The sequence below is a fragment of the Nothobranchius furzeri genome, chromosome 4 (assembly GCF_043380555.1).
Source record: "Nothobranchius furzeri strain GRZ-AD chromosome 4, NfurGRZ-RIMD1, whole genome shotgun sequence".
Lineage (NCBI taxonomy): Eukaryota > Metazoa > Chordata > Actinopteri > Cyprinodontiformes > Nothobranchiidae > Nothobranchius > Nothobranchius furzeri.
The window spans coordinates 63124417-63149416 of record NC_091744.1 but is presented as its reverse complement, the minus strand read 5'-3'; the positions used below and the strand labels follow the sequence as shown (position 1 = coordinate 63149416).

The 25000-nt window shown below is 45.6% G+C and overlaps 1 protein-coding gene across 1 annotated transcript in view; it reads left to right on the top strand.

Moving 5' to 3' along the window:
* Positions 1-25000, top strand: part of LOC107388505 (reelin) — a 124196-nt gene that overhangs the window by 33443 nt on the left and 65753 nt on the right. Inside the window, exon 3 of the mRNA XM_054732918.2 lies at positions 24485-24623. Within this exon, the coding sequence (XP_054588893.1) occupies positions 24485-24623 (139 nt within the window). The remainder of the gene's footprint in view (positions 1-24484; positions 24624-25000) is intronic.

Below are 25000 nucleotides of genomic sequence, written 5' to 3'. Positions count from 1 at the left end.
CCACATGTGTTGGCAGAAAAATAAATCCTTAAACCACATCCCCTTCATTTTAATGACACAGTGATTGATGAGAAGTGGAGATGATGTTTGAAAGTGAAAACTAAGAATTGCAAGTTGAAAAGATGAGGGCGTAAAAAAAGCAAAGAGGAAAATGTGGAGAGGTCTCATGGTGAACAGGTCAGCTGGTCAAATGCTGCAAAAATGGTTGTATAGTCAGGTGGGACTGAAATTACTTTTCACAAAAAGAAACTTGCTGCATTTGCTTTTCACAAAGCCATTTAGCTGATATGAAATGTTATGTTTTAGATTGAGGAAAAACTATTTCCTGCACTTGATATTCTCTTCAAACTGTCTGCAGATGTGGCCTTTTTATTCACTGTAAGTCACATTTTTACTTTTCATGGAGCAAAAAGCAAAACGATCAGACGTCTTGACATCCACTCATGACTTGCAGTCTTGTTTTGCTCGTAAGGCGGCACCTCAGTTAGGTACGACTCATTTCTGGATACGTGACGGCGCTGATGGAAGGAGCCGAGTGCCCACCTGAGTTCTCACTTGTGGAAATGAAACAACCATAAATCACTCCTTCGAGAACCAGCTCATAATGTCTGACTAACTCTAGTGTTGTCCACAGACCGACGTCACCCTGCTCCTGCCAGCTCTTGACTCTTCTTGGCACCTCTGTTTACCAGAGAGGTGTCCAAGCCCAGACTGCATCACCTATGCTTCATTTTTCACTTAACTATTTTGGGAGTGCAGCTGCAAACTTTTCTAAGCTGCAGCTCATAGAAGCGTAACTTACAGATGTAGCCGTGTAGTCAGCAGTGATTCTGTGCATGTGTCACACTGTCAGTGTTTTACTTCTTTACCTGCAAAGTTCTGAGTGAGCTTCAGAACTATGTGAAGCTATTTTTTAGAAATGTTTTAAAAATGTTACAATTACTACTAAACATCGCATTGAACAGCATCAGGGTCCTGATTGGTCTGCACAGCATGGAGTATTTGGAGTATTGAGAAATGGATTTAAAATCCTTTAATTCAAATAGGTTAAATGGAGTCACAATTGTATCTTAGTTTTGGGAACATTATGGGAATATGAAGCTGAATGAAACTCAAATTTTAAACATCCCATAAAGACACACATTCTCAGGGAGATGCATTATGTAACTTTGAATTTACAGTTAAGTTCTTTCACAGAAACAAAATAATAATCTAATTGTTGCTTTTTAATAACAGAAGGATACTGTCCAAATGTGCAGAGTTATTTACTGGGGTGGTTGTTGAGAACATGTGGTTGGCAGATGCATCTGTGCAAGAACCACTATGCACTCGTAAACACCACAGGATCACACATACTGGATGGAGATCAATGGTGAATTGTTTTTTGAAGTGTGAAGTCTGAGCCCAATGCTAAACATAAGAGAAGGATGACAATGGGTTGGCATCAGTGAAGAGGAAGAGGATCAGAATGTGGCAGGGATTTACAGAGAAACATGTTGGTGTTGATTCTCATTCAAATCTGTTGCATCAAACAGATAAGAGGATAATACAGTTAGTCAACGAGAATGATAAAAAGCATGCTCTTTTGGCCCCTTTAAAGCCACACTTTGCAACTTTTTCATATTTTTAAATAATTTTCTTGAGCCAGTTTGCGCTAAAATGACCCTTTCCAGGGTTAATGAAAGGCCACTCAGCCTCTACCACCCCCTGTGGCCAGAATATTCCACTTGCAACTTCAGAGTGGCGGGCCGCTCCTGTTGGGACTTGGGAAAAACTGAGCTTAAATGGCTGGCGCTGCATTCTGGTTCCAGCCTGTTTACTGCATGTTTTAGATCATGAACACAGCTGATTTGGGTAATTTAGTGATGATTCATTCCTGTAGACACTACAGAAGCCTGGAGAGACATTTCAGCTGTTAGACTAATTTATTCTTCTCCGCCAGCTTTGCGAAGGAGAGATGCACACGCATTGAAAGAGGCGTTTTGCTTTCAGACTTCTCCGTCAGTAGGTGATTGTTGCAAAACAATTCCCCGCCAGGACAACAGAGGGCGTAGCGCTATTCCGAGGTATCCTGCCACCATTACAGTCACGTATCTGGTCCATGATAGTGTATTTACTATTGTGTTGATATTGTTGAATGTATTTCAGAGACTTTTGATTATGGACAAATTTGTCCCTCATTCTGTTAGGCTGGTCAGCTGGATTCGGGAGTTGAGCTTGTAGAGAGCGTGGTTTCACAGACGCACGCAGACGTGATAGCGTCGGTGAAACGCCGGCTCACGATTTAATCTAGGAATCCCCGAGCGTTCGAGCGTCAATGAAGTGACACGGAAATGCTGGGTTTTCCAGAAGTAAGTAAGAACACTTACTGTGAGCGGATAGTTCGTAAGATGGATCGGTTGATTGGAAACTCTGATCATGGATCTGAAGAAACGATGACTGAGTGGTGAGCTGGGGAGGCGACTTCCGTATATAGTCACGGTTAGTGATGCAGGTGTGACGTGGAGGGAATCCCCACGAGGGGCATGCTGGGAGATGTGGTCCATGGTGGAGATCGGCTAGCTGGGAGAGGCTGGTTTGGGGACTTGGGTTCTGACACATTCCTCCTCACCTCTTCATGTGATCGGCATCTCTACACCCACGTTTTTCCTCTTTTCCATCCACAGATAAAATGCTTGCTGTATATTGTTTGTACTCCTTGAGTCATGGGTGAATAAACATTCATATTTTTAGACTTTTTCCACGATGTGTTCTTCGCTCTGTTCCGCGTCTGCCGCTACTTATCTCTTTGTTTTTTGATGCGGTAAAGACAATGCTGTTGACGAATGAAAACAGGAAGCAGCGTCCTGACCAATCACAACCTTGTAGTCTCCATTTCTTTCGATGGATAGTTTAATTTGGGGCATGGCTCCGTCTTTTTCCGCCAGCCCGTCAGAGGCTCTTGCGTCGACGCATTGCGTGTGTACATCCCGATGCAGACGGAGAATTGTAAAATAAGCTTAGGGTGTTAAAAAGATGAGCTCACAGCAAGGAGATAAGTTTTTATTTCCGTTCAACAAGCAGACACTAGGGGGTGCTAGAAGTAAGCCAAGATTGCATAGTCTCCCTTTAAGAACTCCAGTCACTTTGTCTGAGTAAAACATGCAAAAGTAATGAGTGAAAGTAGACGAATGTGAAGCAAAGAAACAAAAAACAAAGAAACGTATCTAGCAGTTTGATGCAGGAGAAGTACATAGTGTCAGACTCGAAGACTGGGTTCGGGAGTAAGAGCTTTTATTACAGACTGCTGGCTGAAAGCAATGCTGGAAAGGCTGATGGTTGCATGAGGTCTGAGGAGGAAAGGTAGAGGTTTAGCTGCATTAGCTTCGGAATACTCTGATCATGGATCACTGTGGAACGATGACTGAGTGAAGAGCTGGTGTGGCGTCTTCCATATATAGACATGGATTGACGCAGGTGCAACGTGGAGGGAATCCCCGCGAGGGGCATGCTGGGTAATGTGGTCCAAGACGGAAGCCGGTCAGCTGGGAGAGCCCGGCCTGGGGGCTTGGACTCTGACAGGGCCCCCCGGTCCAGGGCGGCGAGCGTCCAGAATGCGCCGGATGGTGTCGATGGGCTCACCATCGAGGAAGCGGGCCGGCGGAGGCGCTGGAGCCTGAGGCGGCAGGAGGGAGGATTCCACGTAAGGCTTGAGCCGGGAGGTGTGGAAGGTGGGATGGACGTGAAGGCTTGTAGGCAGCCGCAGCCGGTACGTGACCGGGTTGATGACCTTCTGCACGGGGTAGGGCCCGAGGAACTGCGGAGTGAGCTTCCTGGAACCGGCGCGGACACGGAGGCCTGCCGTGGACACCCAGACCTTGTGCACTGGAGCATAGGAGGGACCCGGGTGGTGCCTGCGGAGGTGTTGGTGTGAGTAATAGGCATTGGCCCGGGTAATGGAGGCCCACGCCTTGATCCATGCGTTCTTGCAGCTCCTCACCAGGGATTGAGTGGCCGGCACCGCGACTTTGGGTTCTTGGTGGGCAAAGACTGGGGGCTGGTAGCCGTAGCAGACCTCGAAAGGGGACATCTGAGTGGCCGAGGAGGTGTGGAGATTATGAGACAGTTCCGCCCAGAGTAGGTACTTAGGCCACTGCGAGGGCTGGGCCGAGACAAAGCAGCGGAGGTACCGGCCCAACTGTTGGTTCCCCCGCTCCGATTGACCGTTGGTCTGTGGGTGATAGCCCGAAGACAGGCTGACAGAAGCTCCCACTAGATGGCAGAAGGCCTTCCAGAAACGGGCCGTGAACTGTGGGCCACGATCTGAGACCACGTCGACTGGGAACCCGTGGAGATGCACTACGTTCTCCAGAAAAAGTTCAACAGTGTGTCGGGCCGAGGGGAGGCCCGGGAGGGCGATGAAGTGAACATCCTTGGAAAACCGGTCAGTGACCGTAAGGATGGTGTTGAGGTCGTTGACCGGCGGGAGACCTGTGACGAAGTCCAGCCCCACATGGGACCAGGGGCGGCTGGGCACCAGAAGAGGTCTGAGGGTGCCAATCGGAGCCTGGGTGGATGCCTTAGAGTGGGCGCAGACGTCACAGGCGCTCGTGAATTCCTTAACATCCCTCTCCATACGTGGCCACCAGAGAGCCCGTTTCAGGAACTTGAGAGTCCGAGAGAAGCCCGCATGACCAGACAGGCGTGATGAGTGGGCCCAGGCCAACGCCTCACTGCGACAGGCCGTGGGGACGTAGAGCCGACCGGCGGGGGTCTCTGGCGGCACTGGGTCATCCCGGAGGGCGTTTTGGATGGCCTCCTCCAACGACCACCCAAGGTGGGCCACAAAACGGTGCTCCGGGAGTATGGGCGCCGGCTCGGACTTGGGCGCTGAATGTGTGAACTGGCGGGAGAGGGCGTCCGCCTTCTGGTATTTTGTCCCGGGGCGATAGGCGAGATGGAACTCGTAGGGTTCGAAGAAGAGGGCCCAGCGAGCCTGGCAAGGATTTAGCTGCTTGGCGGACCGTATGTGGGTTAGGTTCTGGTGGTCAGTCCAGATGGTGAACGGCTGAGTGGTGCCCAGAAGCCACTGCCTCCATTCCTCCAATGCCCATTTTATGGCCAGCAGCTCGCAATCCCCTACGCCGTACTTCTGTTGGGTGGTGAAAAACTTCCTGGAGAAGTAGGCGCAGGGATGTAGCCTGTTATCTGGGCCGCCTTGGGACAGGATGGCGCCGACATCCGAGGTGTCGACCTCGACCACAAAAGGGACTGCCTGATCCGGATGGCGCAGGATAGGAGCCGATGTGAAACGAGCGACTAGGTAGTGGAAGGCCCGAACGGCCTCTGGGGTGAGCCGGAACGGTTGACCAGATGGGCTCGGTCGGGTGAGAGAGGTGAGAGGTGCTACAATGGTGCTAAAGTCTTTGATAAATCGACGGTAAAAGTTGCAGAAACCCAGAAAACTCTGCAGTTGCTTCAGGCTGGTTGGTAGGTGCCAGTGCCTCACCGCCTGGACTTTCTGAGGGTCCATAGTCAGACCTTGATCAGAAATCAGGTAGCCCAGGAATGAAACGGACCGCTGGTGGAAGGAGCACTTCTCGGGCTTACAGAACAGGTTGTTGTCCAGGAGCCGAGTCAGGACAGCGCGAACATGGTGGTGGTGTTCGGCCTCTGACTTGGAGTAGATCAGGATGTCATCCAGGTAGGCAAACACCCACTGTCCCAACATGTCACGGAGGACATCATTGATGAAGCGTTGGAAAACGGCGGGGCTATTGCACAGTCCGAAGGGCATGACCTGGTACTCCCAGTGACCGGTGGGGGTGATGAACGCCGTCTTTCACTCATCTCCTGCTTTGATACGGACCAGGTTGTAGGCGCTCCGGAGGTCCAGCTTGGTGAAAATCCGCGCCTGGGAGATGGCATCCAGGGCGGATGTGAGGAGCGGCAGAGGATGGCGATCTCTGACTGTGATCTTGTTCAGTCCTCTGTAGTCTATACAGGGGCGGAGATCACCCTCCCTTTTCCTCACAAAGAAGAAGCCTGCAGCACTTGGGGACGACGAGGGTCGGATGAAACCCTGCTGGAGGGCCTGGTCGATATAGTCCTCCATAGCTCTGGACTCGGCGGGAGAGAGAGAAAAAAGGTGCCCCCGGGGTGGACTGGTCCCTGGCTGGAGTTTGATGTCCATGTCGTATGGACGGTGAGGTGGCAGCGCGGTGGCTCGCTGCTTATCGAACACCACTGCCAGGTCTCGATAGGGCAGTGGCAGATTGGGCGGTGCAGAACCGGAGCCACCCTCCGGGCAGTCAGGTCGGGGCGGAGGAGGAGAGAGGTGGGTCCGGCACTGGGCCCCCCATTCCAGAAGGCGAGCTTGAGACCAGGAGATCCGTGGGTCGTGGAGGCGGAGCCAGGGAAACCCCAGGATCAGAGGAGAGGAGGGAGCACGGATGATCAGGAAATGAAGGGTTTCCCGGTGGCCCTGGACTGTCATCTGGAGGGACTGTGTTCAGTTTTGGACAGGGTAAGGCTGGAGGGGCCTGCCATCTACCGTATTCACTGGTACAACCCTCTCCAAGGGGGTAGTGGGGATCAGTAGGTGTTTAGCCAGGTCCACATCCATAAAATAGTCAGCGGCACCCGAGTCCACCAGTGCGTGCATCTGGAGCAAGGTCTCGCCGTATAGGAGGGTGACGTGCAGAAGGAGCCGACTGGAAAGGACAGGGGCTGGAGGCAACCCAGGCTGTGTGACCCCGAGACTCAGTGGGTTCCTTCGTTTCCCGAACGGAGTGGGCAGTTCGTGCGTCTGTGGTCGGGGGAGCCACAATAGGCGCAGAGACCCTCGCGCCACCGTCGCTGTCTCTCCTCTGGAGGAAGGTGGCCCAGTTGCATGGGCTCTTCAGTAGCAATGGGTCCGGGAGCAGGCATGGGAGGACGAGGAAAAGGTCCAGGCGCCCTGGATGGGTGAATGAGGGGCTTGGGCCGAACCAAAACCCGCGGATCTATGCGCAACGCCAGATCCACCACTTCATCCATGGTCTGGGGCAGCTCCTTTCCCGCCATCTCATCCCGGATGTAGGTTGCCAGTCCCTCCAAGAAGATGGCTCGAAGGGCAGAGTCATTCCACCGCAGCTTGGCGGAGATGGTGCGGAACTCCGACGCATATGCGCACACAGAGCGCTCCCTCTGACAGAGTTTTAGGAGTCGTGCCTCTGCCCCCATTTCGCTGCTGGGTGGAACAAACGTCTTTCTGAGAGCGGCCACGAATGCAGCGTAGTCATTGCACTACTGTGATTTGGAATTGTAGAGCGCAGCGGCCCACTCTGCCGCGTGTCCGGTGAGCAGGGAGTTGAGCTGTGCCACCCGAGAGCGCGCAGTGGGGAAGCGTCCCGGGTGGCACTCGAACTGCATGTCGAGGTTAGCGAGAAGACCGTCTGGACTCCCCGTCTCTCCATTCCACTTCTCCGGGAGACTGAAGTGTGGCTCTCCCGTCGGTGGCGTGAGGGCTTGCAGCTGGAGAGCATGAACATGCTGCTGGAGTGCTGTGACGGCAGTAGACAACTGCATGGAGAGATCGGTCTGGGAGTTCAGCCTGGTGTTAAGCCGGTCGACCTGGGCGTGGAGCTGAACGTTCTCATTCACCAGTTGCTCCATCTTTCTCGTCACCTGTTCGAACTCCGCTGGATTAATGGACTCAATCATCCTGTCAGACTCGAAGACTGGGTTCGGGAGTAAGAGCTTTTATTACAGACTGCTGGTTGAAAGCGAGACTGGAAAGGCTGGAGGTTGGATGAGGTCTGAGGAGGAAAGGTAGAGGTTTAGCTGTATTAGCTTCTGAATACTCTGATCATGGATCACAGTGGAACGATGACTGAGTGAAGAGCCGGTGTGGCGTCTTCCATATATAGACATGGATTGATGCAGGTGCAACATGGAGGGAATCCCCGCGAGGGGCATGCTATGTAATGTGGTCCAAGACGGAAGCCAGTCAGCTGTGAGAGCCCGGCCTGGGGGCTTGGACTCTGACACATAGCTCGGAAATAAGAGCTACGAGTCAGGATTTAAATCTGTTGAAGGACTTTATGGTGCAGATGGATTGTGGGAAAGAATTCCACAGATGCTCAGAGATTTCCATGTCATCTTTCACCACTTTTTCAACCAGGGACAACACACAACCCTGAAATTCTTATAGTTTTTCCTTTTTTCGAAAATTTTTTATGCTTCTTCCCATGTTTTAACCTTTATTTATTTGTCTGCCTGCCACGGTCATAAAGTCAGACCAAAGAAAACACCACAGCACAGAGTCAACATCTTACTGTCTCTTTTTGCCCTCAAGTCCAATATTCTTCACATTGCATCTGAAACAAAAGCCTTGTGGTTCTTTTAATTGCATCACCAGAACTCCACACCCACTCCTCATTAAATTAGTGTGACAAAGAAATGGTGCCAGTAATTAAGGTATCCTGAGGAATCCTTGTTTTTCCTCTTCTGGGCCGAGCTGCAGTCGCACTAGGCTTGTTAGGCCACACTTGCTGCACGGCGGCTAACCAAGTTCTTTATAATGTTTTAATTATTTTGTTAGAGCTAGTGCAGACAAACCAGAGCTAAGAACAATGTTATGTTTTGGAGTCCTGCCCCCTTGAAAGAGGCAGTGGTATTTTTAAATGCACCCACAGGGACCGAGTCTGATGGAGGCATTCTGCTGCCCAATTTTTCTATTTCAAGGTGCCAGGCGCTGGCAAAGACTGACTAAAGGTTTTGTTTTGGAATTCGTGTAATTACAACTCTCGCTTAATAGACCATGTGGCTTGTAAAGTCTAATTTGTAGTAAATGTTGTCAACTCGGTTCCTTGTTTTGCAGAACTGTTAAAGAGAAAGTTGCAGACTTGGTGAGTACGTCTGTTTAGAACGGGCTTCTAAGGGATGTCTGTATGCACTGCCAGAAATGCAACATGAGTCTGACCTGACTCAGCTGTTGGAGAATTCCAGATTTTTTTGGTTCCCTCCAACAGCTTCTTCCATTTCTCTAGTTTACCATCTTGGCTTTAATGAAAATAGCTCTCACAGCCGTCAAACTGGCGTTTCACTGTGAAAATGTTGTCTCATACATGTTTGGATGCCAAAACAAAAGGTTCACTGTTGCACTGATGAAGACATGATGAATTACAACCCGAAAGGCCAAAGTCTAACTGGAAAGACATGTCACGTTTAGCTTGATTTGTGTTGCTCCCCTAATGGTGAAATGTTTCCCATCGCATCATTATCCACTCAAATACAAAGACAAAGCAAGTTTTCATTTCAAACGTTGTCTTCAGAGATATAATTACGGTGATGAACGGGCACTTAGAAAGGGGGACGGAGCTTTGAAGAGAAGAAGATGGGAGGATAAAACATGCCAACATGGAATGGACAAAGTGTGTGAGAATAAGAAAAACTAAGTGCAAGTGAGTGAGAGGGGAAAATTACAGAAAGTATGCATGAAAAATGGCAAATAGAGACTGATGAAAGGACAGTATGTGGATGATATAGAGAGGGGAGGGGCGGGACGGAGATGAGAAGATGGTCTTCCATCACTACTTCTGACGGAGTGGCTGATTACTGCTGCCTGTGCCGGTGCTGAGCTGCTCAGAAACCGGTCATTGATGGATGGCTCGTTTGGAGGGTGATGTTTATTTTCTCGTTAATTTGCATATTTGTATGTATTTGTGCGACTGTTGGCTTCCCCTGGTTAGGATCAGTCCCCGTCTCAATATGATGACTTTGGCTGTCTGACAAAATGGACAGCTTAGTGACGGGGACATCCAGCCGACACTCTGCTCCTGTGACGAATGGGTTCATGCTAACACTCGCAGCGATCAGTGATGAAATCCTCCTGCATCTTGACCTTCTAAGGTGGGGGTAGAGTGAGTCTGCATTTGATTCTTAAACACATAAGCTCTGTTGTTTGCATCCAAGGATGAACATTTGTTCATATTTAAAACTTGTTATAACATATTTATACAAGAAATATAGCTGCAAATGCCCTTTATAGTTTTTAAGTGGGAGTAGTTGACCTTAACCCTAACCCAAAACAGATTTAAAGTGCCTCCAATTTTCATCATGTACTAGAGCTTCCTGCCTCTGTTACTGGTCAGATTTAATGTCAACAGCTTTACAAGCATAGATGTACTGGAGGCTTTTCGGGAAACAAATTAGATTACATGTCAATCAAAACATCAAATCTGTTAAATGCAGAACTGGGGCATGAAATTTGAGTTTCACAACACAAGTAACCTCATGTGCCTTGATCCTGCTCATAAAGACACCAAGCCATCATGGATGCTAAGAGATCCATCCAACTTGGCCCATGTTTGATCCCGTTCACGGCCCTCTGGAGTTAGTGTCCATTGGGTGAGAGGTGGTGGTGTACATTCTGGACAGGTCACAAACCACCACAGGGTCACAGAGGGATGCCAAACACACTCACACCTAAGGACAACTGCGAAATGCCAACAAACTAACACCATGGGAGAAAACTGGAGTATTTGGAGGAAACACACACAGGCATGGGAGAACTCGACAGGTGTTAACGGTGCTAACCACCATAGATTCTGTTTATTAGGAACAATTATGCATTAACCAGGTCATTCCGATATCGATACACTCATCCATCCTAAAACTGAAGGTTACCTGTCATCACCCACTTTGCCACCGAGTTAGATTGAATGTCAGCCAAAATGTCAGCCGATGAGAAATGGCAGCTCGTCATGTCGGTGTTTACAGAGACACACTCTCAGGTGTGTTTCCATCTGAACAAAGCCTTGTTTTGAAATTCTCTCTGTTTCCTCAAACAGTCCTGGGAGAGCACAAGCGTGCTTCCTCCCACCCCCCCTCATTCGGTGTGATGAGAAGACAAACGGAGGAGATGTTATGTATGGAAAGGATAAAAAGGAATGGTATAGAGAAAGGGTGAGAAAAGGTGCTCCCATGGGGAGAGAAGCTGTCAGTCCCTGGGAGACATCAAACGCACCGCAGCCCTATGATCAGCCTGCACCCTGGCTCTCCTCTGACAGCTCCCTGACTGTGCCGCTTAGACTCCTTCACACTCGTGTGCGCGCGCGCGCGCGCACACACACACACACACACACACACACACACACACACACTATCCTGCGACCACGAGAGCTCTCACCCTCACTGACTTATCAACTTGTACACCAACACATTCAAATTCCACTGACATAAGCACACTCATGTTCACTTTTCATACATGAGATGCACATTCATTCCGATACAGCCCCCTGCTAAAAAGCCTCCTCGGTGCAACTTTGTCAAGGACGCTGCAGAGTCACAAACTGTTGCTGCTAAACTCTGGGCCAAACAGAGCCAAGGTGCTGCTGGCAGCCACAGTGATGTTGATTATGATGATGATGATGATGCCTCACCCAAGCCATTACTCCTTCTCTGCCACGGGCTGGACCTCCACAGGCATATCCTTCCTGATGATGAATTCATTAATGCTAAGATGAAATTAGTTGTCACAGACAGGGTTATGTACGAGATGGTGATTTGTGTTCTCTGCTGGCTGCATTTGATCCGTCCAGTGATCAGCTGCTGTAAATCATCGGGCTTGGCTGGCGGAGGACTCTCCCAGCCCTCTCACCCAGAAAAGCCACTATTCTGTCCCTCCCGCAGCTTAGCACTCACTGCCCGAGGACTGGCGGCTGCTAACAGGTGGCTAAAAATTTGCTCTCCCTCTTTCTCTCTTCTACAGAGTCCAGAAAACTGCAGCTTGTTCAAACATTTAAACGTTTATTCTTGATTTAAGGAAGATCTACAACAAATTTACCTCTGCAGGGTGTCGTAGAAACACCGGGAATTTACCGTGTCTTTTTTTTAATTTTCCAGGTATTTTGAACATCACAGCACAACAGTCTTAAAATTTAAAAGAGTGTATGTTCATACCATGCATGCTGTTAAGCATGTACCGACTGCACATATCTCAGTGTATGTAATGTCTTTTTATGGGTGTGGCAATATTTATATGGGATTTTTCTTTTCTTGCTGTATTTTTTTTGCATTTAAATGTATGATAATAATGTTGAGAGCAGAGGAAAAGGCAGAAGCAGAAAGGCAGGTGCTGAACTCAGCTGTGACAGAGATTTCAAAGCATGTGAGCTGTTGGGCAGTTTTATTTTTGTTTTTGTTTTTTTATGCTGCAGGAGCGAGCAGCAGGCGTAGGTTGTTTTTCCCATGTGTGGTCTCTTTAGAGCAGAGAAATGTTATTTTCTACCATGCAAAGAGAGGGTGGTTATATGTCAGAGAGAGAGAGAGAGAGAGAGAGAGAGAGAGAGAGAGAGAGAGAGAGAGATTTGGCTTCTTTGCTGCTCGGTTCGGCACATTTCTTTCAACACTAGTAGGTTTGCATCATTTCAACACGAGCCTGGCTGACTTTGAAATAAATCTTTGTGTTTGATGATGTAAAACTTTTCATTTCTTTAATTCACTACCTCCACATGCACCTTCTAAGTGTGTGGGTATCCGTGGCTGTTTTTAGTGTGCAAACTGAAAGTGTGATTTTACAAAAACTCCTCAGAGTGCTTGCCAACCAAGCTGCACTCGCAGGTCTATTTATTTTTAAAGGTCCCTCTCGGAGTGTATTTGAAACTATGGACTTGAAAGCTTAGTGGTCTCTGTAAGACCCTGACTGGACCTCTTCTTAAAAGCTGTGGTGATGATCAGACAGGCTCCACCTTCTGCCCCCCTTTTCTTTTACGACATTCACAAATTCTGTGGAAGCAACTCATCCAGATCCTGCAGACAAAGTGATGACTGACCTTCTCCTTGTTTTCCCCTCCTTTTGAGAGCCAGTCTGTTGCTGTGATGGGACCTCTATCTCCCAGACTTCAACATCCTTAATAAAACACTTTTAGAAACAGAATATACACACAGGGTCATCATACTACGCTCTCCCAAGGCTTTCCAATTGCTGCTTACCTGTCGCCCCAAGTCTTCTGTCTCCCATCCTCAACATCTGTGTCAGGAAAGAGCCTGCAAGACTGTCGCTTGCTTGTTTGCTACATCAATGGGGGGAGAGCAGGGTCGTGGGTGGGGACGAAATTAGCACAAGTCAAATCAGATTAATTAATCCCCAACTCAAACTATTAGCCGAGGAGTCGTGTTGAATTAAAAATCAAATTAGCCCAGGCGCCTGCCGGTAAAGCTGTGGTGTGTATGCCTGCCAAGCTGCAATGACACACACCCACAGGAGACAGATGCTCATAGGCTCCATTCTGATGGTTGTGTGGATGGAGAAACTGTTGTTCAAGCTCAAGACGGTGAGGCAATGGGGCTTTGGTGACTTTGGCACCCAATTTGAGAGACTTCTCCTGGAGCACCAGGCTGGCTGTCCTCCATGGGGTGCTGCTCCCAGTTCTCACATCACAATCGCTCAGCAGTCATCTGCTACTGGGCCTTTCTGCAAAGCCTCACCACATTTAGAGCTGTTGCAAGGCTTTGTTTGATGTCTTGATTCTCTTGAAAAATTTCTATGTATAATAAACCCACCATTTTGTAAGAAAAAGCCTGCTCTTTGAAGACGTTTGACCAGTTATTTAGGACGATACTGAGAACTTAGTTGCTCCAAACATGGGGTGAAGGATGCCCTTATCTACCTGCAGCACCGGGTGCTGACTCACCTCAAGATGCAAAAGAGTACTGAGAGCCATGTCTTTTGACTTCTCAAGTGCTTTCACCCTCCAGCCATCCTAACTGCAGCAAAAGATGAGGGGAGTAGGAGTGGATTAACATCTGACTGCATGGACCATCAACAGGCCTTAGTACGTGAGGCTGCACAACTGTACGTCTGAGGTGATTGTGTTCAATACAGGAGCTCCACAGGGTACGGTGCTCTCACGCTTTCTCTTCACCTTCTACACCTCGGACTTCACTTACAACACCAGCAGCTGTCATCTCCAGACATTCTATGATGACTCAGCCATTGTCGGCTGTGTGTCTGAGGGGAATGACCTGGAGTACAGGTCAGTCATCGTGGACTGGTGTGAGTGTAACCACCTTTGCTTGAACACCAGTAAGACAAAAGAAATGGTTATTAACTTGCAGAGAAACACTCCTCCTCACTCACCAGTAAACATCCAGGGAGCAGATATTGAGGTGGTGGATATCTTTAAGTACCTGGGAGGTCATCTCAACAGCTAACTAAACTGGTCCCACAACACAGATGTTCTGTATAAGTAGGGCCAAAGTCGCCTCCACCTCCTGAGGAGTCTGAGGTCCTTTGGAGTTAATTCCCATCTGCTAAAATTATTTTATTACTCTGTTGTTGGCTCTGTTATCCACTCTGCTGTGGTCTGTTGGGGTGCAGGCAGCTCTGACCAAGAGAGAAAGAGACTGAACAAGCTAGTTTAAAAAAGCTCACTTGGTTCTGTGCTACCCACTGGATTCATTTGAGGAGATAAGTGAGAGGAAGATGATGGCGAAGCTGATCTCCATCTTGGAAAACCCCTCCCATCCACTGTGTTCCACTGTGGAGACCATTGGGCAGCTCTTTTAGTAGCAGACTGAGAAATCCAAGATGTAAAACAGAACACTACCGTAGTTCATTCATCCCATCTGCAGCAAGAGTCTGTAACTCCTCAGTTTGACTGGTACTGGCATTATCCATTCTAACATCAACGCAGTATTCAGTATGTGTTCAATACTTGTGCAATACTGGAATAGTATGTCTGTGTCCCGTACACCTACTTCACACTGTAAGCATCAACGGCGGAACGTCACTGCTTCAAATTAGAATCCCTTATAGAATATGGGGGTGATTCAAACCAGCCGTGATGCAAAAATTTCCAGGTGTGCCTTAGAAGCGGCTCGCCATGTCGCAACGCTAAGGATAGGATCGGGTTCTATTGTTGTCACAAGCCGCTTCTGGGACATGGCAATTTTCCCAGTTAAAATAGGGCTGGGGGGTGGGGGGCTGCAGGCGGGCCTGTGGGCTTGCCGCTGATATCTCCCAAGACTCTGCCGGCTACTGGTTGTGGCTCCTCGGGGCGATCCTCTGCGCCTCTTGAGGGGGGCAGGGGCTTTTGTGGTTGCAGTCTCCCTGGGGTCCCTGTGCCCTGGGGCAGCTCCTGGATCTCTGAGACTTGGAGGTTCTTCCATCTCCTACGCACCTTTGGGGGGCAGATCTGTGGCCCCTCACACTCTCTATTGGACACTCTTATAGAGAAACCTTACATATACAAGCACACACACAGGTGTTCACATGGTGCTCTCATAAGAATGGACTTGGGCACGTTCAACACTTGTCTTGAGGCTGTGGTTGGCACTTAATGCACTGTGATTTATTATTGTTTGATTGCTCAGTAAAACAATGTTGATTTAATATTTGCTCCTGTTGTATTGTTGTGTGTTGTTTTTCTTTTTTTTCTCTCCTTCTGCAGTTCTAGAAGCAGACTCTTGTTAATCATTGATTTTTTGAATTCTCAATTCCTGCAACAGCCCAGAACAAAACTTCATACAATGGGACGTTGAGCTTTTCAAGCAGCAGCCCCACACCTGTGGAACACACTCCCTGAAACATTGAGAACACCTCAGAGTGTTGAATGTTTTAAAAAACATCTGAAGACATTTTTATTTACACAAGCTTTTCCAAACTGCTTGGTATTGCTGTTGTTTTACCATGTGTTAACTTAGCATTGTATGGTTTTATGTATTCTTTTTATTTGTTTTTATTCATTGTTTTTAATTATTCCATGCATTGTTTCTGATTTCCTACTGTAGCACTTTGAGATTTCATTGAAATGTAAAGTGTGTTACAAATAAAATATATTATTATTATTATTATTATTATTATTATTATTATTATTATTATTATGTAGAGTATTGGACACATTATTAAAACACTTTGGATTTAAACATATTGTCCATTCAACAAAATATGATTATATAAATATATAAAGTTATAAAGTCATTTTATGAGCCAGGAAAGATAAAACTTTATTCAAAGAGGATAGATAAGAAGTCCTGCGTCTTCTGCAGCCTTGATGACTTGTGACGTACCGCAGCCGTAATTCATGTGGGTCAATGCGTGAATGGGCGGGGCTGACTGGTGCAGCTCCACCTTTTGGTGCAGCTCCGCCTTTGTAGTTCTGCAGGGAGCACCCTCTCAGAATATCGGGTCAAGTAAGTTCATAGACTTCCTATCGGCACCCCGGTGTCAGATTGACCTGTATGAAGAAGTTAATTTTTGTTCATATTGATGAAATACTTGGCCATTTGGTACACTACTACATCAAAATTGAAGTCTTGAGGGAATTTGTGATCTTGCTAGTTAAACGAGGAGGATGGCAAAAGTCACGAGGGATTTTGTGATCTAGTGAGTTCAGCGAGGAGCATGGCAGAGAATCTGCTCCACGGCTGAGATTCTCCCGGTGTGCGCTGGCATTCAGCAAAAGTTGCGAGTAAACTGTTCTGCATCGTTGATTCTTTCAGTGTCAAGTAGGTGTTATTCTGCACATGTTTGGAAACTCAGATTTCTTTTTTTTATTTGTTGTTCTACTTGTCGAAGGTTACAATAATAGCTTACTGCCCATATGCATTTATTTTTACTTTTGTCTCAATTTGATCCTGGTAGAAGCAATTTACTTTACTTCAGTGCAGAAAATGCAATTTGAAAAGTCTTTTGTTATTGTTTTTACATTTTTAGAAGCTCGGTATTTTTAAGCATTAACTTTATGTCAATTGTCATGAATTGCAAACTTGTTAATGTGCTTTTAAACCCTCTTTACCCATCTCCTTCAAGAGCATACAAGTGGTCTTGTTATTAAGAGTTAATTATACTTGCCTGCCCCCTGTCTGCACTGGTCAGCACACTTCTAGGTGCACACAGCTCAAATCCTCTTTTCATTCTTCAGGCAAACCCGTATTTTCCCACAGAGTTTCTTACCTCCTCTGCCTCTTACCACTGGCATGTTTCACCAATAAGGCACAGCTTCCTCCTGGCAGCACTGGGCCAGACCCCTGCCATCACCACTAAACTTCCATCCCATTTCCATGGTGATGTGATTGGCAGGCTCTGGGAGGGATCTTGTTTTTCAGCCAATGGCAGACCATAATTGGGTTGTTGTGCGCTGTGAAGCCCCATGGTCATCCGACTGGCCAGCTGAGGATGTTACAGGAAAGAGCGGGTGAGCGTAACACAACAGAGGCAGACATCAACACAAATGGCATGGGATCATTCAGCAGCACAAAGCGTATGGGGTCCCTGCTCAGGCTGTCAGTGCTGTTGTGATGTATCATTTATGTCTCCATTGCGTGGCCTTCTCTTGAAACATGTTGACAATGGCATTATTCTCACTTTGACACATTCCCATACATTCACTGGCTTTTAATAACACATGTTAATGCACTCCAGTAGGTTTATGACAGGTATTAGGGAATACTGCATGAAAAATAACCCTGTTGTGCAAACTTATTTAGGGTATTTGTACACTGAATATCAAAGTAAGAGCCAGTGGAAGAATAATGGTGTGCTATGCTGCTATTATCTGTCTGGGTGTGCACATTTGCACACATCGCCAGCATAAACAGCCCTGGCGAACAAAGGATCATGAACATGAATCTTTTCATTGTAAAATTACAATTTTATTCAGTTAAATCTAAAGTTTAGTGAGTGTGGATGTGAACTCATTATAAGCTAATGATTTGATCCTCTTAGAGTGGGGCTTTTGTACTGGTTCAAACAAACTAATGCATCTTGTGCATGTGCTGGTTTATTGATCCACACTTGTGTGCAATGCAAATTTGATCCCTGTTGAAATACATTTACTAATAAATATTTGTTGCTCTTGAACGTGGAAGCTAAAATGGTTTACAGACTTACTTTTGATGAAGGAAACAAGCAGATCATTCTCCTTCTTAAGAACTGTTGTGCCGTTTATCAAGTGCAGCACTTTTTGAGCCTCATTCAGGTTCTAAAAAGTACTGTTTTATAGTACTGCTTTCTATATTGAAACTGCATGTGTCAAAAACTCTCACATCATCAATATTTCCAATCCCTGATCCTCCCACAGGAAGCATATAACCTGACCACATGCTCAGCTGGCTCTCCTCAACAGAGAGGAGCAGCTGTTCTACTCTGAGTCTGAGCTCCTCCCGCTCTCTCCGAGGAACCAGGACACAATTTTCAGCTGTCTGTATTTACAACTGTGATTTTTTTTTTTATTTAGAGTTTGTGACCTTAGTTCAAGGTGCCATTGTAAATCTACAGAACAAGCTAAGTTTTGAACACGGTAACAGAACACTCACCTCTCCCCTTGGGTATCTCCTCTGAGACACTTCTGTCGTAACTGAAAACCCACATTTTTTTTTCAGTTTCGCTTTAGCAACTTTAAAGGCATTGAGTGGTAAATAAAGAATCTGACTTTCTGGCTTAACTTTCTGTTCACTGTAAAATACTGGCTGGGCATCCACGCCATGGTGGACAGTGCCCTGATCCGCCTTCTGGCCTTTCGTTCCAATCTTTCCTCACTCATGACCAAGATCTTTCAGCTCCTCCACCTGAGGGCGGGGTTTGGGTGATGGACCAGAGTCTTGGTGGGCAAATCTCTTAAAAAAGAACCAACAATGCAGTTAGAAAAGCAAAAGATGGGCAAATCTCTAGTTATAGATTTTACATTCACTAGTTACTTGTATGGAATTCTATGGTTATTTTACAGGAGAAATTTACCAGTCGCAGCAAAACTAGCTCAACAATACTAGCAAATGTAAACACCATTTAACTAACCTGAGGCTACTCAGGAAGCTATCTACAATAGGTATGCTTGTACATATTTATAACTTACACAGAAACACACTTAATCGTGGCCAAAATATCCCTTTAAGCTGTGATGACCCGCCTGTTATTCAAAAACATTGAAATAAAGATCTAATTTGACATTTTCTCTAAATCATCTTCCAAGCCACTCAGCATCCACGGCTATCTTCAAACCAAACACAGATGGGTCACTCCGATTGTTGGTCTCCCATCACAGTCAAATGCAGCCAAAGGACAATTCTGGAACAGCAGCACTTTGCCACTTTCCAGTTGTCAAATGGTGTGTATGGTTTTACTAAATGTGCGCATCATTTTGAATTTGTTGCCTTTTAATTCTGAGCAGCATCGCCATAAAGCTGAACTATTAGCTCTAACGGCAGTCAGAGCAGCTCATGCTGGTCCTTCGGTGTGAAGTCGCTGCCAGGCTGAGCCACCAAGGGCCCATCTGCTCCATCCGGGAGAATTCTCACTCCATCTACTTGACTTGTTTGGAGCTCGGCTGTGGAAAGCTCATTAGCTTTGAACAGTAATAGTGTTGCTAGAGTTTAAAGAAGTAAATCAAACCCTTTAACATGTATCCACACATGTACTTTTACTCAAAAACCATTTAATTGCAAACAGTTTTATTTATCACTTGTAAGAAAATTGTGATATACATCTAAGCTTACTTTTTGAGCAGCTCTGCAAAGAAACAAGTGAATGAATCTCTGGCAGAAATAATGAGAAATAAATGGACGAACAAACTATTTTTTCTTCAGCAGATTAAATAAATGAACAACTTTCCACATCCTCTTGTTAGCAGCAGAGATTAATGTCAGGGTGACACCCGTAAAACCCCAACACCCCCATTTCCTGTGAATCTGACAGTTTGTGTGCGGGCATACTGAGTATTTTCATGAGGGTGTGTGTGTGTGTGTGTGTGTGTGTGTGTGTGTGTGTGTGTGTGTGTGTGTGTGTGTGTGTGTGTGTGTGTGTGTGTGTGTGTGTTCATATTATAAAGGCAAGCTTTGCCCAGATATATCGTGGGAGTTAGCGGGTCATTTTCTGTTGCCATTAATCACTACCGACAGCTCATAAGTGCCCAATCTGCATGTGAAAGATCTGCATGTGTTAACATGTGTGCGTGTGCATTTGCTTGTGTGTATCTGATGGAGGCTAGATCCCCTGAGGCTGTTTATTGAATTAGAGGTGGCTTCTCCTGATGCTTCTCTGTAATGTGGCATGAACACACCACTAGGGGCATTTTTGCTGCAGCTATACATTCATTAGGTGACTTTTTATCGACATGCTGATAATAATTTTCATTCCAGGTAGTAAACTGTCCAAGCTGATGACATTTTCCAGATCAAACAAATAATTTTCTTTTCCATCCATTCACAGTGGAGGAATCTCCTTTTTCTGGTCATTCCTTGGAGAAAATTTGGGAATGTTACAGCTATTCTCTCAGGTTCACTACAGCTTGTTGCATTTCTGGAACATACAGGATTCGGATCACGCTGGATAATAGTGATTCCTTCTTCTCTTTTCTGTATCTTTCCACACCCGGACATGAAAGGAATGTGGAATTGTTATTTGCATTTTCATCCCTGACTGAACTTTCCAAGTGGGAATAGAAATTTTCTGAGCAGTTTCGAGTCCCATTGCTGCTGTGTCCTGGAGTGCATCAGACTGCCTTTTCATCTTCACCTTATAGTCAAACCGCTCTCTGCTTCCCGTTAGCCAAACCTCTGGCTAACCTCTACTTCTGCATTTTTTCCTTATTTTTAGGAACTTCTTCATTTTTATGTTCTGGGGGCTTGATGGCAGGTTCTCTTTCAAGAAAACTTAAAGTTTTGTTTCACCTAATCAAATATTCCCTCATGTAGCTCATGTAGAAATAGTGAAACACTCAAGTGTTGCAAGTGTGTAGTACACTTTTTTCTCTTTTTGACATCTCTGCAAATATGTGTTTGAAACAAAATGTGGAAAATGCAAAATGCTTGGGAGGTTAATTATTTATTGTTAGGGTTAGAGGGGGTTGCGCAATGTCAAGATGTCAGTGAATGCAGATTCGGTTAAAGTCTTCTGTATCACAGCCTAAATATCAGGCTTTGTTGAGCACATGGAGCAGTGAGAGGAAGTGGGCAGCTGAGCTCCGAAAAGATTCGCAAACAGCAAGAGTTGGATGGATGGATGGATGGATGGACGGACAGATGGGTGGATGGAGAGACAATCAAATGGATGGATGCATGGGTGGGTGGATGGAGGAATGGATGGAGGAATGGATGGAGGAATGGATGGATGGATTGACTGACAAATGCATGGATGGGTGGATAGACAAATAGACAGACAGATGGGTGAAGGGATAAATGGATGGACAGATGAACAAATGGATGGATAAATGGGTGAATGGATGGATGGATGGATGGATGGATTAACTGACAAATGGATGGATGGGTGGATGGACAATTAGACAGACAGATGGATGAAGGGATAAATGGATGGACAGATGAACAGATGGATGGATAGATTGACACACAAATGGATGGTTGGATGGATGGATGGATAAATGGACCGACTGACGGATGATGGATGGATGGGTGCATTGATCGACTGATAATTTATCATAACAGATACTTAATTTATAGATTTAAAACATTAATTTCATACATGTTATAACATTTATTATCAATTCATTCATTGAAAAATATATTTACTAATAAAACAACATGGTGAGACTCCCTTTTCTCTAATATTATAAAGCCTTGGCATTTTGACCTCATCTTGGATTTATCATGCCTGTAATGAGCCTTTAGCTGTGAAAGGAGTACATACACGTAAATAAAAGTGTTGTGTCCCTTCACTGGACTCATAAACAAAAAAATGCTATACTTTCAGTTTCTATATGCAGAGCTGACTTTACAATAATCAATCTACTGCCACTCACCCTGAAATGAATGTTTATATTTTAGGTAATTCTTACAATAAATGGTACCCATTAAGAAGAGAGGTTGAAGGCAAGGTGAATGGAGAGCAGCAGCTCTATTAGTGGGTGATTACATCTCGTTCTGTTTTGCACACCAGCACCTCATTAACGTGGTTGAAGGCAACTTTTCCTAACACCTCATAAATCTGACACACAAGGACCACACACTGCATCCACACATGTGCTGCAAATGTTGTCATTTTGGTCATTCCTCAACTTTGACTTTCTGTCAAATTAAATCTAAATACATATTTTAAGACTGAAACATTTTTTTATCTCAATGAATGCATGAAAATCAAGGCACACACAAACGTGTTCACCTGACCAGGATAATATTTAGCTGTTTGCATTCAAACAGCATTACAGCCAGGGAATGGTTCTAAAACATGAACAAACACACCAACAGTTGATGTAGTCAGACCTGAGCAGAATGTAAAAGCATTTCTGTATTTAAAGAGGCAACCCGAGCAAAGTCAGTGGAATTATTTCTTAATAAATATTTAGTTCTTAGGCTGACAGAGACTGATTCACACATTGATTCAAGCTTCAGTCTTATTAATCAATCTTCATTATAGTTTTACTGGAATCAGTGGCGGCTGGTGAAAAATATTTTTGGTGGGGCTGTGCTATTTATTTTTTTTTTAACAAACTTGTGTTTTCTGAGCTTTGTGCACAACTTCACTATTTCCTGAATTAAGCACAGCTCTTTTATTTCCTGTCTTACATTATTGGACAAAGGGATTAATCCACGTGTGTCTGACTATTGGCACACTGCCTTGCGGACCAAGGTTGAAAAATACTGCAATAATTGCACATAAAATAACACGACCATAAATGGTCCACATCCACATTACTGTTTGTGAAACTAACATACTGGAGAATTTCATCACAATAATATTAAATAAACAAGTATGTACCTGATCTTTTACATGGTGTTGGTGAAGCTCTGGATGACCCCTGTCAGATGTAGACAGAGTCAATGTTCCTCTGTTGAACAGCATGTCCACATGTGGCATGATCTTGTGACACAATGCCAGCAGAAAGCCGAAATCTTCTTCCTCCAGCATTCTCACAAAGCCTCCTGCCTCTCTCTCAGTGATTGGATCAAAGTCATCCGAGTTTCTGATCATCTGGAAAAATCTGAGGAGGTCATCCTTGTGCTCATACACTGTGTTGACATCTCTCTCTTGGACAAAATGTGCCGGTTCTGATCCACTTCTTCCTTGTGTTTCTTCACTGCAAGCCTGTGCCCCTCGTCTCTAGCTGCATGGCAATGTTAGCTCTGCCTAGCATAGCTAGCTTCACCGTGTTGTCCATGTGTGCCCGGGATAACGTGTTTCTTCACCTTCTCAGAAAAATGTTTCATGTCCGTAACTCCAGACTCAATCCATGCCTCATCTGTCCCAGTCGTTTTGAATAACAAACACGGAAAGCAAAATAACGCATTAGCGTGATTGCATCTAGCTAGCCAAGCCTTCCCAGAAGCCTTGTGTGTACAGTTTACCTCTCTCCTCCTCCTGCTGGCTTATCTTTACGTCGGGCTGATCTGGTCCAAGCTCTTTGACATTAAGTTTTTCCACCAGTTCTCCTCTCGAACGGATACTGGAGAAGAGACCGAACTGAATTCAGTGGCTGCTGAGATCCGGTATCCATGCTGTTGTAGGCAGTCACTGGCGGCGTCCATGTCTATTACATCTGCGTCACGACCAAAAACGTGCTGGACTCGAGACTCTGCTGAGTTCTACCGAACACCAACGAAAGCCTTGGGCAGTACCTCTATCGCCCATCATGCTTCTGAAACAACATCAACGCTGATTGGATACATTCCCATTCCTACCATTTGATTTTCTTGTCAGCAATTGGCCGGCTGCTTCCGTGCTGTGTGGGCGATTGAAACACAGCCTACAGCCTTTCTGTCGCCTCCACCGCTCGGCAGAGAGCTTCTCACCAATATAGATATATGATTTGTTTTTGTTACAAATCACACAATTAACTAAAAATTAAAAACACTGGGGAAAACTGGGAGGGCGGCGCCCTATCGCCCTCTACTGGCCAGCCGCCACTGACTGGAATGAGTTTTTATGTGGAAAAGACAGAACGGACATGAGTAGAAGCTCTAATTTACTGTAATAGACCTCATAATTATTTATCTGAGAAATACACACAGGAGTTGTTTGCTGTTCAGTGCGTTTGAACCATTCAGCTGATTTTTATTATTAATAACTATATTAAAAAAAATCTACTCTGGGTTTCTGCAGACTGATTGATCAATTGGGTGTCCTGTCCTTGGACTCTGTGATATAAAATAGGGATAATGTGACATGATGTCATTCCAACGATGCAACCATAGCAGAGCACAGAAGCTCATTATATATATATATATATATATATATATATATATATATATATATATATATATATATATATATATATATATATATATATATATATATATATATACCGGTATATATATATATAAAATTAAAAATTGGCCTTTAAAAGGTCAAATGTGAGCAAAAATGTGGATTAATTGTTATTTTCCATCAGATGTGTGATGATACATTGAACATAGTCGGGGTGGACAACAAAACTGTAATCTTAAAGTAAAAACCAGCTGTTTAGTGACATTAGGTTTGTTGCTCCTAACTTTTGAGGAAAAATGAAACTTTTGTCTTTTTCTCGCAATTTTTAAAAGTTTTATTTTCATCCTCTCCTCCTTTGCCCTCCAGGTGTGATGCCAGAACGACAGTTTTCTGGAACCCAGTTTGTTTGCAGCGTTGTGGCGTCTCACGTCAGCCACCAGCCCTCCACCAGCTTCAGTTTTGTCTGGATCGCCCCACCGCCTGGCACCGGCTGTGTGAATTTCCTGTAAGTCACACGTGCGATCCATGTGAATAAAACATAACTAACAAAGAACGAACAAGCAGATGGGTGGCCTAGTGCTCCAGGCTCAAACCTTTAACAGCCTCCACGTGTCGACCTCAGACACGGAAGTCATAAACGTATCTGTTAATGTTGTGTGAACGGCTAAAACAGGCTGATCAGCGAACATCATGAACGGTTCTCCCTGTCTGAACAACAGAGAGAGGAACTCTGTCCTGTAGTAAAGAGACAGAGTTAGTGCCTTGCTCAATGTGGCATGTGGAATGGCAGGTGTGAGTGAGTGAATGTGTGTTTAGCCTGCAGCGAATTAACAGAAATATCTTCATCCTCTCATTCAGCTCATCACAGCCCCCCCCCCCCCC